The sequence below is a fragment of the Dermacentor albipictus genome, chromosome 1 (genome assembly GCF_038994185.2).
Source record: "Dermacentor albipictus isolate Rhodes 1998 colony chromosome 1, USDA_Dalb.pri_finalv2, whole genome shotgun sequence".
Lineage (NCBI taxonomy): Eukaryota > Metazoa > Arthropoda > Arachnida > Ixodida > Ixodidae > Dermacentor > Dermacentor albipictus.
Window position 1 is genome coordinate 333,231,343 of NC_091821.1, and position 16,906 is coordinate 333,248,248.

General features: G+C 44.2%; 1 protein-coding gene across 1 annotated transcript in view; it reads left to right on the plus strand.

Annotated features, from left to right (window-relative positions):
- Cul3 (cullin 3) overlaps positions 1 to 16,906 on the plus strand; it is a 47,246-nt gene that overhangs the window by 872 nt on the left and 29,468 nt on the right. The window contains exons 2-5 of the mRNA XM_065442154.1: positions 10,482 to 10,679; positions 12,436 to 12,549; positions 13,169 to 13,329; positions 15,370 to 15,484. Coding sequence (XP_065298226.1) covers positions 10,482 to 10,679; positions 12,436 to 12,549; positions 13,169 to 13,329; positions 15,370 to 15,484 — 588 coding nt within the window. The remainder of the gene's footprint in view (positions 1 to 10,481; positions 10,680 to 12,435; positions 12,550 to 13,168; positions 13,330 to 15,369; positions 15,485 to 16,906) is intronic.

The window sequence follows — 16,906 nt, forward strand, 5'->3', positions numbered from 1 at the left end:
CCGGCGATATTTGTAGGAAGGTATGTGCTCTAGTTTAGCATGCACTTAAAGCTATGGCTTTAGGACCTACATTCCGACAGAAACTTTGAATAATTCGCCGACATTGACATTGCTAGCGCAGTGAAGCAAGCGTCGTTTTGTTCCGTCTGCAATAACGGCTTGATATAGGCGGTCGTTGAATGCGCCACAATGGTCCTTAATTAACTATAAAATCGGAAAAATGCCCGCACGTGCACGTTTGTCTCTCGGGCAGCACGCTGTATCATGCCTCGTTGACGGCCTTTCCTCTCTTGCATAAGTTTCCAATGAAAGTCCAAGGCCGTTTCATCGAGCGACGGCGACCACAGCCGGTCGTGACGGCAAGGGGCCCATATATGACTTGTGTCAGTAGGTAGTACGTGAGGTGATGACAGTGTTTGGTCCGGATTTGTGGCTTCTACCGAAATGTCAAGAAGTAACACGGTGTTTTACTCTACTGAGACATCTCTTCTTCGACTTCGTTCAGCTTTGAATCTCCTACCACACCCATATATTTGGCGATTGCTGACTTTGAGAGCACCAGGCAGTTTCCTCAGTATGCCGCTACAGCTGTTCTTCAGCACCTTTCACTTATAGATTGGGTGACTTGGGCAGGCCTTAGTGTGACTGAAACTGCAGTGAACATCTACAAAATTCTTTTAGAAGACAGTGCATTTCAATTGCTGACATGTGTAAGTGGTATTAATGTCCCGTAAGTACTTCGTACTGCTTGTTTCCCGAAAATTCGAAAAGGCTCGGCTACCATTTTAGTTGCGACAGATTGTTTTTCACTTGCTAAACTCGCGTTTCCGTTTTCATCTATTTGTGGCATTAATATTACGTCTTGCTTTCGAGTAAGGACAGCCATTAGTAACATTAGTGTTATAACTATAATCTTTATATTGATGTCTATTCTGGCTACAAGAATACACAATATTGTCTTGATGCACAAAGCTGTTCTTTCCATTTAATTCATGTAATACCCTGTTCACAGTGTACTTTTGATTGCGATTGAGCTTAATCGAGATTGAAAGATACCTGTATGATAGTGGTATTACACTATGTATAGTCATTGGCCTTTGAGTGACTCTGCTAAGGTTATGTACTTCGATTTAAGTGCATTAAATAATCCGAAGTGGTCAAAATAATGCACCTCTCTCCTCTATGGCACCCCTCATAAGCTACAGTTTCTAGACATTAAACTCCACAATTTAATATGCATGAATGTTTATTGTTAAGGCAAGTGTTGTGTAAATGGTTGTAGTGGTAATTCACTTTTATTCACTGGATTTAGTAATAGTTGTGTGCTTTAGGAATGAACTAAAATATCCATAGTGTGGATTGCAGCAAATGAAAATGACATGCACAGTTTTACTCTGTCACCTGGCAGAAATAGCCATGTCTGTCACATTATGTAGGCATTATGTGGTAATGCAGGCATACCATAAGCTTTTTGAGCGCAACATATAATACTGGATGGTAAATATATGCAAGAGGTCATCAACCTCAAGGAAAGCATAAGTGGTTGAACTTTATTAAAAGGGGAAACTTTATGTTGGGGAAAATGAATAAGCTTAGGAATTAAGGCACAGAAAGATATATGCTATGATCAGAAATTACGCTTGTTAAGCATTTTGCATTTGCGCTTTGTTAAATGAACAGACCTGTTGGGATCGGCAGTTTCTTTCCCTGCTCTGTCACGAGGACAATACAATGTTTTATTGACTGATCTAGCTTTATAGTTTTTGTCAGGAAAGTGTAATCGAAGGGCAGATTGTAAGCTCACTTAGTTTAAGAAAGCTTACTCTCCTATCTCATTTGTGTCTTTTTGGCAGATCATGTCTGCTATCTTATAGGAAATGTTAACCCTTTAAGTGCTTTATTATTCTGGCAAAAAGAGACCTTATTCTGCATCTTTTATTATTGCATATTTTAAAGCTTCTCTTTTTTCAAAACACTTCTAAAGTGTCTCCAACCAATTTACTTCATATTTTTTGCATGCAAATCTCATTTTGCCTCTTGGTTAAGCAATATATGCATATTTGTCTTTGGCACAAATGGTGTAGTTAGAAGCGAGCAAACTGCTTTATTTGACAGTGCTTTAAGGTCAAATATTCTCTGAAGCAAAGTTCGGCATCAGAGAAAGTTTTTCACCCATTCTTCCTTTGCTATGGCAATTCACAAAGTGTGTGAAATTTCATGAAACATGGACTGGCACGCAGAGCTTGGCACAGGACTTGCACCATGCCCTGATTTCCTTTCAAAACCTCCTGCCAAAAGACATCCAGAGAGCATGGTTTCAAAAACACAGTCCTTTGAGTGCTGACAGAGCCCTACCATCTATGTAGTTGAACACAAAGACTGCAATAAACATGGCCTTACAACAACGAAAAAATGCAGCACTTAGTGCATTAAACACAGCCTTAGAGCATTGGCACATTGAGACCATCAAAGTAGTAAAAGAAAAACTAAGTGGATGCTTTCCGTTAGTCCAATTCACTTTGAAAACTGGAATATTGCCATGGACGAGCTGTGCCTCTTCAAAGCAAAACTTACCAGCAAGTCGTTGACAAGCTAGGCTGGAATAGCAGGTAACAGTAGGCTGACAAAATGCAATGCTGGTTCCAGAAAAATAGTATGTATTATGGAGGGCATGAAGTCTCTGGTGTTTACAGAAAAGTGTCTAATGATATATGCAAATTCCAGTGTTCTGACGAAAAACATAATTTTGGAAACTATAATGGCTGGTCACAGCTGCAAAAGAATTAGTGATCTACAAGTACTCAGTTTATCTGTTTACAGGGTCCATATTTTATTTGTTCTTTATCTAACTCTGATGATGCCAGGCTGTCGCTATCATTGGGATTCATTGCACTCCTTGTTATGGATGATGAGTGAAAAAAGTTAGTTACACAGTAAGTTGAAATTGGAGTACAGGATGGAGCCCAATCAAAGTTCTAATGTATGTTTCATTGCAGACTATTCTTTTTTTGCAGTTTGGTGGGTCAGAGAAGAAGAGGGGGGGGGTAGTGGCTTGAATTTTGAATGTATATCCTGAAACAAACTTTCTAGCAACTTCAGTATTTACTGTTCACTGCTTTCTAAACTGTAAAAGAAGGAACAGAAGTGATTCTGCAATACAGTTTATCATGTTTCAAGCAAGGCTGGACAAAAAGTCAAATCAAAGCAAACCATTGCTTCAATGGCTCTCTCTCAAATGCAGCACTGAAGCTGTGCTGTTAGCATTTGAGCAGGAGCCTGCATTTTGACAAGCTTAAACTTATCCTTGATTACATTTATTACATTTATTATATATTGCTTTGCGCTGGTACTTTTTTCTGGTTAATTTCCGAGCTGCAACTAATGGCTGTTCAGTTCTGACAGGCTAGTTCAGTCGGTTTCTGGGTTCGTGATACTTCTTACCAGCACAAAATCAAATGGTACAAAATGTGGCTTATACCACAGATAGACACAAATAATTCACCACGAGACTGCATTAATAGCATGCATGTGCATCTTATTATACCATGGATTGTTTTCTCATATGCTTTGTAGGGTGCAGTCCGCTGTTAAAGGGAATACTATAATGTGTGGCTCTCACATTGCTGGCACTGCACTAGTGTGTGCAAAGGTGCCAGCACCACAAGCCATCTGCAGCAGAGTCCATAAATTGAATTTAGAGTTAGCAGAGGGAGAGATTCTCGCATGCTGTGCACTCGTGTTCTGTTTATCAGTATATTACATTGTACACTGCCATGTTGTACATGGGCGAACAAAGTTTTTGTCATGTCTCAAACAAGGTATTCAGAGGAGGAGGCCTTAAAGGTACCCAGTACTGACAGGACATTTTTCATTTAACATATATTTTTTCTGAACTCAACACGGAAAAATGTTGCCAAGTATCAGAAAGGCTCACATAATTTACAACAGTATTTTTTGTTTTTCTGGACCAGTTTCAGTTTTCGTACACGGAAGGTATATGTATCATGGCGCCACAATACATTGTTCCTGTGATAACTGGGGCTGCTAAGTGCAAGTGCAGCTAGTATGGACGTGCACAGCACACATGTTTATATTTAAGCAATGGCACCACACCTAGCCTTATTTCTACAAGTCTATGAACTTTGCTCTGTGTTATGATGTCTCATGATGTTGATGATGATGGCAAGGTTGTATTTCGAGTTGAACTTTATTGTCAGGTTAAAATATCTTATGGGTGTTTCCCAGCCTTCTTACTTGCTGAGTGTCATATCTTTATGTGTAGAGACTATGTGATAGAGTTTGCTTCTACAAATTCAAAAATATGTGTCAGCAATCTTTTGACACAAGCTAAGCTTTGGCAATCTTGTTGTTTGTATAGGAGCATGGTGTGTAATAATTTTATTGCACATCATAGCCGTGATGATCAAATGTTCAGTGTTTTAATCTGTCCATGATGCCAGGATTCAGGTGCAGATTTGCCGGTAGCAATAAATTTTTCGCTACCAATGCCACATAACAGCTTAACTTTGAAAGCGTATATGATTGGCGGAAATGTTGGTTAAATGCAAACTATGGTCCCCAGCATTTCTTTTTCAAAGTAAGAATAACACAAAGGTAAACATTCGGCACATCTCTGCCTTGTTGGGGACCTGACGAAACGTCAAGTTCTTACAATAAATTTTGGTTGGAGTTGAACTTTAACAACACGGAATCGGCAAGCTATTGCCCACACTGACCGGCTGATGCCCTACCATGAACTGCAACCACCCGATTCCTTCCGTACTGCTTCGCATTTCATGGGCGGGAGGGGGTGATCTATGAAAAGGGAGTGGCGGCACCAGTGGACCTTCGAGTGCCATACTTCACAGATTATAAGTGGCACCTTTGTATAAATTGCACTCATCTCTTTACATAACTTTAGAACAAAAAATTGGTGTAATAATTGTACAGGCATATAATACTTAGCTATAATAAAGGGGTCCTGAAACACTTTCTGAATATAGTAAGAAAACATTACTGATTTGTTAATAAGGCTCCTGTGAATATGTGAGCCAAATATTATAGCACTGCATGCAGCAGGGGACTTACAATCCCATGTCAAAAGCAGTAAAAAATCGCTTGCTCTCGCCTGTCATCATGCAGCGTCATCACAAGCAGCTGGACCCACAACAGCTGTTGGATCATTTTGTGATAGCAAGACCATTCTCAGTAGCAAAATTGTTGCTCATTTTAGTTCAATAAATAAAAAAATATATTTGTCTGCAATCTCAAAAATGCTGAAAAACAATTTCATCTTGGTATTGTCGGCCTTGACATGGCAGTTGCACATTGCTGTGTCTGCTGTGCTTGCCCTCTGAGATGAAAAGAGTAGCGTATATACCGCGGCCGCCATGGGGTGCCACCACGAAGCATCTGGCATTCAACCTTTTGGGTGGGGTCAGCAGGGCATTGTTCCCTTTCACCCCTTTGCCATCTCCCCTCTGCATCTTCCAGTACACCAGTTGAAAGAAAGGAAACAAAGCTGCTGATCAGTCTGATAACTGTGTCTAACTTTGCTTGTGCTTAAAGGATTAAACAAATTTTGGGGGAGGAGATTAGCCAAAAATTCGAACAGCAAACAATTATCCAGCACTCATCATAGGCGAAGTAAAACAATGTTTATTGCACTTCACTCAAAGCCACCAAAGGCCTTGTCCTCCGATCCACCGTAAAAATGCGTGAGCCACTTCGGCCAGCAGCATCGCTAGGTAACTGTCAGCCTGAAGAAGCCTGAAGAGACATATAAAAAACAAAAACAAAATGGAGACTGGAAGCTGGAAGCACTGGTAAGAGGCATGACCTGGTTGCCACAACATTATAGTAAGAAATTGTGACATCCTTTAGGTACTTATTGCATCAGTTCTGTAGGTTTAACCTTTTGTTTAAAGGGCCCCTCACCAGGTCTGGCCATATTGAGCTGACAAGTGTGGTGCATACATTTTGCGCTCATGATTGTGTCTGCTAAGATTTACATCATTAAGTGCCATGGAAAGAGCAGAAATTTCAAGCTAAGCATTGTTTGCACTTCTCCTCGCATGCGCCGCGTTCCAAAATGAGTGGATGACACACATCAGCAACTGCGCCTACGTACGTGTATATGTTGTGACGTCACTCGTAGGCACACGTGCCACTTCGAGAATTATTCAAGGCAACATCTGTTATTTGTGTAATCTGTTTCTTCAATGGATGAATGAAAGTGTAGAGAAATAATAAACACAAAAACCGAATGTCTCCATGTTTTTGTTTTACTTTGCACTGCATCAAGAGACACATACTTCCGTTTCATCTGCTTGTTCCCACGTTGTGCAGTCGTGTGCACTGGGATTTTCCAACATGCTGCAGCGCACGATCGTGCTCTGATTTGCTTAGATCTGCCTTAGTGTTAGTGTAACACTGACTTCTATCGCTAGTAGAGTGTTCTCATACACAGTGCGCAAAATGAGACAATTGCATAAACTTGCATGTGTGACCGTCAGTGTAAGTGCACTGTGTAGCAAAAAAATGAGAGAAAAAAGGCGGGTCCCGTGACGTACCTGTTGCACGATCCTCCAGCTCCGGTATGGGAGAACGCAGCGAAGAAATTTTGGTTGTGGAGGCTAGATGTTACAAGTGGAGAGAGTGTCCTTGTTGGCGGTGACGCTTGCCTCCTGAAATCATGGGTTTGCGGCACTGAAATATTTCTATCTCGGCCATTAAAGGGAAGCTGAAGAGCGTTCGAATTCAATAAGACGCTCGTATACGGATGCGGGTAACCTTATAAACCATGCGTGTAAAATTTTGGGGGGGATCTTTCACTTAGGAGTGACGTAATTGTCGGTTAAAATTTCGCTGTAGCTCCGCCCCCCGTCGAGCCCCGCGCGCTGCTGCTGACGCTGACGATTCGAACGGAGACCGAAAACCGCAGCGTAGTGACGTCAGCACTGGTGTTCCGTTCCTTCACAGTCTCCGTGATCGTGCCTGACCATGCTTATTTCTGTGTGCGTGACGACCTAATCTGCTTCGCTCGACCCTACATTCCTTTGTTTGTGTATATGGAGTGGTAATTGACGTGCGCAGCATCAATTGAACTCGTAGGCTCATCATGCCGGTGTTCTGTGCAGTCTACGGTTGCATGAACACCAGCGGTCGCGACGATGTTCCTATGTTCCATTAGTTCCCGCAAGACAAGAAGCTTTCAGCTAAGTGGGAGGCTGCTGTGAAGCGAAACAACTTCAAGCGCTCAAGAACAACAGTGCCGTGCTCTAACCACTTCCGTGTTGACGATTACTATCAGAGTTTATCAATAATGCATGCTTTGGGTTCTCCTTCGTGCTAGCGCACTGAACGGAAGGTGCATGTTTATCTCCCGCCCTTGACGCAGGTTTCATCGCCAAGCGCCGCGAATTTTCTATTCGCACGTGTGTTGTGAAACAGCCTGTATGCAGCTACCATAATGCAGTGCAAGTGTAAAGTTTGCAAGTGTTGGAAAGCCGGCTCATGCCAGGACGCAGCGCTATCACTTCTGTCGCACACATAGAGAAACCGACCATCTCATGTAGCCGACGGAGTTTGCCGGTTACGAGTAGTGTGCGGATGGTGCACTGATGAAGGTTCTTTACTACACATGCTACAACAGCCGGTAAGCTTTTCCCGTGTTTAAGCAGTCTGTGTAGATTGCTGACAGCTTTGGGGCAGCGCACAAGTGCCGAAGATCGCATCACCGCTTACGTTCTACGAGGAGGCATGCAGGAACATAACACTACAGTTGCTTGCCTGCAAACGTACTCACTGGATCGCTGAATGCAGCTTAGCAAAAAACATACTCGCCAAAGAACATTTCCGACACAAGGAGATGCTAACACTTCACCTTCGTTCGTGTGGAAAGCACTGCCTGCACCAGACATTTTTTGCTTCTTGGAGAGGCTGGCTCTTCGCAATCGACTCGTACATGTAGGGAGTAAGGTATAAACCCCATACAAGTGATCTTCCACGTGACAAGCGAGGCGATGGCTGTTACGTTTATAGGGGTATTACTCAGGCTCGCGCGTGCGCACCTGACCCTTCTCTGGATCACACAGCGCCGATGGAGCGGCAGTCGCTCGCTAGCACTTTCGCAGCAGCCCTAGCAGTCGGAGCTGGGACCCCTAACCCGCGGTTCGCAGTGAGTTGCGACCACGGCGGGTTCAGGCCAGGGGGGACAGGGTGAGTCTCGACCTAAGGTGTTTATTCACCTTAGAGTACAAATATTCCAACAGACAACAACAGCCACAACACCTACAAATACAACACAAAACACAACCACAGCGGCGGAGCATTCCGCACGTCTGGGGTGAAACAAACCGCACAATGTGGGAACCACAAAAGAGGTTGATAAGAGTTCAGCTCACCCAAAGTGGATCCGCGCTCGGGCCCTGGGGCGGTGAGTCGCACACAAAGGCCGGGCCGGGTGCAACAGGGGGACGGCGTGCGGCGGTCTCAGCGGCTGAATTGAGATGCGGCCTTTCGCAAGCTCGTCAGCCGAAAGACGAAGATGCATCGGGGGAATAGCGCTTCTCCCCGAGGGCGGAGAGGGAGTCTCCCCGGTTCCAAGAAAGGGAAAGGAGGGAACGGGGTGCCTTGGCTGCAGCGTCGCGGCCAGGCGCGAAGAGCAGCGGGAGCGGCGAAGGTGCCCTCTCCCTGCTACCCTCCGCGAGCGAGCACGTGATTATTGCGTGATAACCGCGCGCTCTGGAGATATCGGGATGCGCGTGCGATCCCCACACGTTCACTCGTCGCCTACAAGCTGAACTCCACGCAAGCGACGACGTTGAGCGACGACTTCCCGGTATGAGGGCAGCAATATATGCACCGAAACTAGCGTGACGCGTGCTTTATCAAGTTAAGGTGATGTATTTTACTGTAAAAATGAGTATAAAATATTTCTGAAGGTCTTGCACTAGGTTCTTGCCCGTGTAAAATTCAGTAGTTTGCTTGTTCCGTGCGACAAACAGTAGTATTTGAGTTATGTACATCCAGTTCCGGCTTCGCACTATTGGCTAGTCGCTCATAGCACTTCCGGGCGACGAGTTCTAGATTTCTAGAAACGAGCGATCGAGCGACAACACGGAGCGTTCTGTTCAAGCGACTGCCTGTTTTGTCGCTCGAAGCCGTCGCTTGTCGCCGTTGCGTGCAAAATCGCTCTCGTAGGGTTTGGACTTAATGCCGAACTCCTCAGAGAAACGCAAGCTCTCGAAATTTTCCATGACCGTCTCAGCAAAACGGCACCAAACTACCTTGCACCGTGCTTCATGTGTAGCAGCAGCAGTCGGTCCGGACGAACGCCATTGTTGACGTCACGAGGCGCCCGATGAATCACTGGTGGAAACAAGGCGCGCGAACTGCCCCAAGTCTGCTGCTGCACTTTTCGTTGAAATAAAATCAGTTTGCGCTTTCTTTCGGTCAATTTTGATGCGATATTCGAATTCAGAGGGCGGAAAACTATGACGTACTGCTCTTCACTCATTTTTTTCTGGAAAAGCGTTGAGCTTCCCTTTAATGAACCAATTAGAAAAATTCTTGCGATATAATGCTCTCAAACGGGCACATAACAAATTCTAGCGTATAACCGAATTTCGCTATGTGGTCTGGTGAGGGGCCCTTTAAGAAAAACCAAACTATAAAAACAGACTAGCGTGACTTTCAATCATGGAGACACTTATATTACAGAGGCCATGCTGGCGGCCTTTACTACTGCTATCCTAATGCTGCTGTTGCACTGTTCAGATGGCGACACCCAGGAGCTAACATCTGTCTGTACCAGTGGTCTTTCCGGTGTTAATACAACATTCAATTTCTTTCAAAATGCTGCCACAGGTGGTTTCTTGTACTCGCAAAAACAAAAATTGCGTATTGGCTGCGCCAGCACACACGGTTTTATGCATATATACAAGTTGCACCGTTGTATAAGATGGACTGCCGAAACTCTTGCAAAATAACACTGGGAAATATGGTCGTTGGAAGGATGAACGAGAGATGGTGCAAGTGTTGCACAAGGGACTGTAGTTGCTGGACGGGGCACAGGGTGGCAGCACTCGGACTGGCAAGCACGACGTTTGTTCTGTGTGGAGACGGATCGAGCTCCTGAGCAATACATGGAGCTGGATAATAAATAGTGGAAGCTGAAATGTAGACTTGTCGGCAATCCTGACAGTATTGTGCGATTCCTCTGTTAGTGGCAGATTACATGAGCCCATTTCTGCTATTTCCTCTCCATTTGTTGTCATGTTGCATTATCAGCATATACACAGGATGTCTGCGGATGATAATCTAAGTAGTGCTTCTGTGTTATACTTTGTTCCTGTGGTGCATGTCTTCACACTTTGCATTATGTCAAGTCAAATTTTCTGCTAGAAAATTTCATAATTCCAGCACACTGTGTTACTTCTCCTTCCTCCTCACCATTTAACTTATTTTATTTTGTGCAGATGTCTATGGATGAGAGGTATGTCCAGAACATCTGGGGTCTCCTGCGAAACGCTATCCAGGAGATACAGAAGAAGAACAACAGTGGGTTGAGCTTTGAGGAGCTGTATCGCAATGCATACACCATGGTGTTGCACAAACACGGAGAGCGCCTCTACACAGGACTGAGGGAGGTGGTTACGGAGCATCTAGTGAACAAGGTTTGTGCCTGGAAAAATGCCATTCTTTGTATTGCGCATGTAATGCTCCCCTGATATGCTTTATACGAAATGCGTCTGCTGCACAAGACTATTGCATTTTGTTTTGGTACATCTCAAAGAATTTTTAAGAACCAAGTTGTAGTTTATTTCTTTTTATTTATGATACCCTCAGGGCCAAAGGCATTACAGAGGGGAGTGGTGTTTATATACAATCAAAACGTAAAAGACAAATGCAATATTCGCTCATAATACAGTGTTAGCTATATCATTGAAAAAATATATATATATATAAAATATTAGCACAATAACATGAAAAACCAACATTACAAAGACCCTGTTTATACATTGTTAGCTAGAAAATTCCGGAAGTGTTAGTTGTCATTGATAGATACAGCATCAGAAGGAAGGCGATTCCATTCGCGACTAGTCCTGGGCAGAAAAGAGTGAAAGAAATGTTTAGTGTTGCAAATGTCAATTCCAACTTTGGTCGATGTGATGGGATCGGTAACGTGGCCTACAGATAAATTGGTCGCGCAGAACAGTATGATAATACAACTTATGAAAAAGAGTCGGGAAATTTGGCGGCGCGCAGACAGGGAGGGATGGGAGGGCAAGATTAGACTTCATGGCAGTAACACTAGCGGTTCGATTGTATGTACTTACACAGAATAAACCTGACGGAGTTATCTTGAAATAGTTCTTGGGCTGTTACAAGTTTATCCTGACTTGGATCCCATATCGAGCATGCATATTCTAGCTTGGAACGTATTAGTGTTTTGTACAGCAATAGTTCAAGTGACGATGGCGCTCTAAGGAAGTTGCGACGTAAGTAACCTAACATGTGGTTTGCATTGCTAATTATGTGTTCAGTGTGAAGGTTCCAGGTTAAGTTAGTGGTAATGTGAATGCCAAGGTATTTGTACAAGGTGACTGATTCTAATTGAATATTGTTAAGGTCCCACACCTTGAAGGTCCCACACCAACTCACCATGACGTCATTGGATTTTTACCATGTCTGCTAGGTTAGTCAATTATTTATTGGTGAAAAAGGGCTACATTGTGTTCTAATGGAGCCAAGGAGTGAGCAGGGGAAGCTTTGAAGAGTTTAAATGAGCCAGCATCATCCTAATGCGAAAAAGGTACTTTGAAATCTATGACATCACACTGGCATACTGGCATTGGGTTTTCAGTGTGAAAAAAAGAAAAGAATGAAACTCTGACCTTCATTTTCTCGTCTAGTAATCAACCCATTATCTTGATAATAACAATGGAGTTTTCAGGCAATACTTTGTCACTCTACACTGATTTAGTGTTTTGCTTAGTGTTCCATTAAGGTATCGTAATACCCTGTTTGTCCTTTGAATTTGGGTCCCAAACAACAATATGCAGCTTCATCTGAAGCATAGTCCTTAAAAAGGTTTGGCCACCATTGCTAAATAAACATTCCACAGAAGGGTGCAGCACATCCATTTTGTAGTTATAAGATTGCACATGCGTTCACTGATTCAGCAGTATGCTATAAAAAAGAAGCTAGCAAATAATCCACTTTTTAGGAAGTTATTACATGCAAACCTCAAATTGTGCGCTTGTTTTTAGGTCACAGTTCAGAGTATGTTTTGCCATGTCAGTACATCGCTGTATGGGCTGTCTGTAACCTCATTTACCTGTTCTATTCGACAATGTATGTTCAGGTAAGAATAATACAGCAATATCATCAATATGCTGCAGGCTCAATATGCATCATTTCCACTTTCAGGTTCGGGCAGATGTCTTAGCCTCCCTGCACAACAACTTCCTCCAAACACTAAATCAAGCCTGGAATGATCACCAAACAAGTATGGTCATGATCAGGGACATTCTCATGTACATGGCAAGTTTTCATCATTTTTTTGTTCATGTAGTATGTGTATTGCTTTGGGACATTAAACCCCAAACAAGTATAAAAGCTACATAATGAATTACTGTTTTCAAAACAGAAAACAATACATCATTTTCGTTTGCAGTTTTGTAGTTGTGACAATATATTAAGAATATTTTCTCTTAACCTCTTGTTTATGAGTATTTCAGTACTGCTTTGTGCCAGAACGTTTGCACTTTGTGGATTATCAGAGTTTGGTTTGCTTTCTATGATTATGAAGGTTTCGCATATTGAAAAGCATTCCAGGAAGGAGTACAAAAAATTCGACTAAACGGAAGCTGAATAGTATAGGTGAGGTCAGGATTGCCTGGCATTGCGGTAATTATCCTCTTCTTGCCTTGATTTTTGCTGTCAGGTCATTTTGGAGTATAATGTCCTGATAAAGTGCTAAGCAGATGCTGGTGACAGGCTGGATATTAAAAAACGCAGCCAAGCAAAGTGATCATGATCATTTTGCGAGCGCCTAAGCAACTTGCATTATTTCTTGCAGCCGTTTGTTTGAGCTGGTTTGCTAAATGTTCCTGAAGGAAATTACTTTTGAGAGACTGGTGGCTTTCTCACATTGTTGCAGGATCGCGTGTATGTACAGCAGAACAATGTGGACAACGTGTACAACCTAGGCCTGATCATCTTCCGGGACCAGGTGGTGCGGTATGGCAACATCCGGGACCACCTCCGGGACACACTCCTTGGCATGGTCCAGCAGGAACGCAAAGGAGAAGTAGTTGATAGGTGTGTGCCCAGTGTCCCTTGCTCATCCTTATCACTCCGGCTACAGTCTTATTGATGAGCTGCAGCATCTGTGATATCATATACCGTAAAAACCGGACTATAGGTCGGACCAGAATATAGGTCGATCCCCCAACTAACGAATTCTAAAAATGAAAATCTTTTTCAGTGGCAAAAGTACCGAAAGACATGACACCCTTACTTAGAAACAAATGCGACTCAGTGGGTTGCACAATGGTGACAGTATTTATTTAAATGCTGCTCGCATCTGCACCTGGCCAAGTTTTTAGCGGTATCGCGCGACCATCCACCCGTGTGCTTGTCAACACCGTATTAACGGCGCTGAGCAGCGAAACAAACGAGATACGCGCATTCGCTATTTCGCCGCTCCGTGCCGGGATAAGGTGCTCACAAACATGCGGGTCGACGGTCGCGCGATACTGTTAAAAATTCGTCGGGTGTACAGTACACAGAAGGGCACGAAGTCCGCAAGCGCTACTCCGAATCAGAGCAACACCTTTGATCAGAGTCGGATGACGAGTGGTTCTCGCTGCCCAGTCATCTCTACCGCTTTCAAACGAATGCATTCGACAACAGGCAGCGATCTTACACGCAGCTCTCGGACGGACTCCGCAACCTTGCCTTACAGTTCTGCAGTCTGCTGCGATCCGGCCACGAAATGACGTTTTCTTTTGGTTGCTGCAAGTTGTAATACGTTGCTTTTGCGTCCGCCACTACCGAATGCTCTTTTCGGATACTCCAAGTTCGCGCTGTGCTGCCAGGTTGCCGTGGGCTTCCGCGTACTCAATCGCCTTTTTCTTGAAGGCGACGGTGAATTGACATCGGCTTCTGCTCATTTTGAAACAAAATGAAAATGCAGCGTTTAATTAATATAACTTTGCGACAGTGGAAACGCAATGTGCCGGTGCCACAATGTCGCCACGCCGCGCTGCTGCTGATGGCGATGGCGGCCTTACTTTATTCGCCCATTGTTGCAAGACTTCCGTAGTTTTTCCGCCGATGTTCGGTATATAAGTCGAGGGTCGACTTTTCGCAATGGTTTTTTGAAAAAAAGTTCGACCTATATTCCGGTTTTTACGGTATTACTACAGGCTGCGGTTGCTTTGTGGCAGTTGTGCTGTGCTATTAAGCACAAGTCCTTGTGTTGTTAACACTAAAAAAAGAAGTTCGACAGTGGGGTCTTTCATAAGATGCAGAGGACTGCTACATATGAATTGACTGGTTTCTTCATGTCCCCAAGGCAATGCAGTAGATATGGGAGACAGCATAGCCAAGAGCTAAAAATTAATTTTGACCGCATGAGGTTCTTAAATGTCTACCCAATGCTCATGCATGGTTGTTTCTGCGTGGTGTCCCTTTGGAATGCAGCCACCATGGCTAGGATGTAACCTTGTCTTTAGCAGAACACCATAGCATCCGAGCCACCGTGGCAGCCCTGCTTCCAAATTAACATTCTTTTTGCCCTTTGATGTGCACCCCCCTCCCCCTCCCCATTGGTTCAAATGCACCATTTAAATCTCTTCAAGTCTCAAAAGCAGCTGGAGAAAACTTTTTTTGTGCGTGTGTCTGTGAGTGTGCCACTTGATTCCAATGTTGTCTTCTGCATAGCTTCACAATGGACGCTCTTTCATAAGGGTTCATTTATAGTTAGCTTCAAGTGGGGACAAGGAAATGATTTCATGGCAAAACGTTAAGAAAGTATGCTGAATGCGGGAATGCAGCGAGTCTGCACTGACATTGTTCTGTGCCCTAATAGCAAAAGAACAAAAAGGCATACCACAAATCTTTGTGTGTCAGCATCTGGGGCTATGCAGCACTATGAAGGACACAGCATAAGGAGAGTTGTCTTTGTGTTTAGCTAGCTAGTGCAAGAAGTGTAGGGAAGTATAGTTCAGTTCAGTGGAATTTTATAGTGTTTGATTGACCTTCCACTGCAGTCTTTGTGTCTTGAATTTAGCATGGCTGTTGGAATGATCATTTTTCAATGACACAGCTGGGAACAGAGGACATGCTATTTTTCAGGCTAGCCATCAAGAACGCATGCCAAATGCTTGTGCACTTGGGCATTGATTCAAGGTCAGTTTATGAGGAAGACTTCGAGCGGCCCTTCCTGGCCCAATCGGCAGAATTCTATATGGTAAGCTGATTTCCCTTTCTTGCGAGTGTGTTCATTAGACCTCATGTTATGCCAATTAACATCCAGATGAATGACTAAAAGTTATACCTTCAAGCTTTGCATCTGCTTTGCATTTTCACGACAGCGGTACACAGTTATGTTTGCATTCAGTGGGTGTTTTTCGTGGCACTTTGACAATGTGCGGCATACTATATTGGTACAGTCGAACCCGACTATATCGAACCCGTTTACATCGAATTGTTCCATATATAGAACAATTTGTGGACACTGTATAGCTACAATGAGTATATATAGCAAAAATTACGCTTACATCGAACAAAAAAAGCAGCGACTCTCAATATATCGAACGTCAAGCGGCAGAAAGTGCCCCCGGAAGTTCGCTTTCCCTCGTGATGGCGGGAAAACCCGGCGGCGCAGCACCATCTAACCGCTCTCCCTACTGTGACCGCCCTGCCTCGGACAAGCCGCTGACACCCCCCTGCAAAAAATGATCCTGGCCCGCCCGTAGCCCTTGCTCAGACAGCCAATCAGAGGCTCTTGTGCACTCGTGCAAGATGGTGGCAGTGCGAGCTGTCTCGCTGCTTTCCTGATTGAGTGTGTGCGCCTTGTAGGCCTTCTCCCGCAGTGTTGCCGTGATGAAGCGGCAGAATTTGCCTTTCGTCGTGAAGCTCGAAATCATAAATAGGATCGAACGCGGTGAGAAGTCGGATGTCCCCGCAGCGTACAAGATTCCGAGGAGCGCTCTCAGCACGATCTTGAAAGGGGAGATTACGACTAAAGCGGCCAATCTCGCGGCCCGTTGCCTGTGACGCCCGACGCGTACGCATGGCCGTGTGCAAGTGGTTCATCCGAAATTGCTTCTGCCGTGCCGACTTTCGCGTGCTCGGTGATGACTAAATTCTGATGAATGCGATGAAGCCGTTGGCGATGCTGCTGTAGTTCGGAGCGAGCTGTCAGAATTTCCGGAAGCTGTTGACAAATCAACGGTGGACGAGTTCGTGAGTGCAAACGATGGTGTCATGACCACAGGAGAGCCCGAAAACGAAGACTGCATTGCCGACATCGTACCGAGCACAAGTGAAAGTGGGCACAATGAGGAAAGCAACGACGGTCCTTTGCCTACTTCCTCCGAAGTGATTGGTGCGCTCGCACTAGTCGGTGCTTCTGCGCGAATGCGGAAGGTTGCGGCCTCAGCTGCTCCGACGCTTTAGACAATGTGGAAAAGTGCGTGCGTCGCAGGCAGCGAAATTGCCCAAGCAGAAGAAAATGCAGGACTACTTCGTGCGAAACTAAGCTAGTTTCACCAATAAAGTGATTTTATAAATGGCATGTGCTTTTATGACATCCAATTATTTAGCAGGCTTATATCGAATTATGCTCTATATTGAACTGATAGGCTTTTTTTGCGAGTTCGATAAAGCT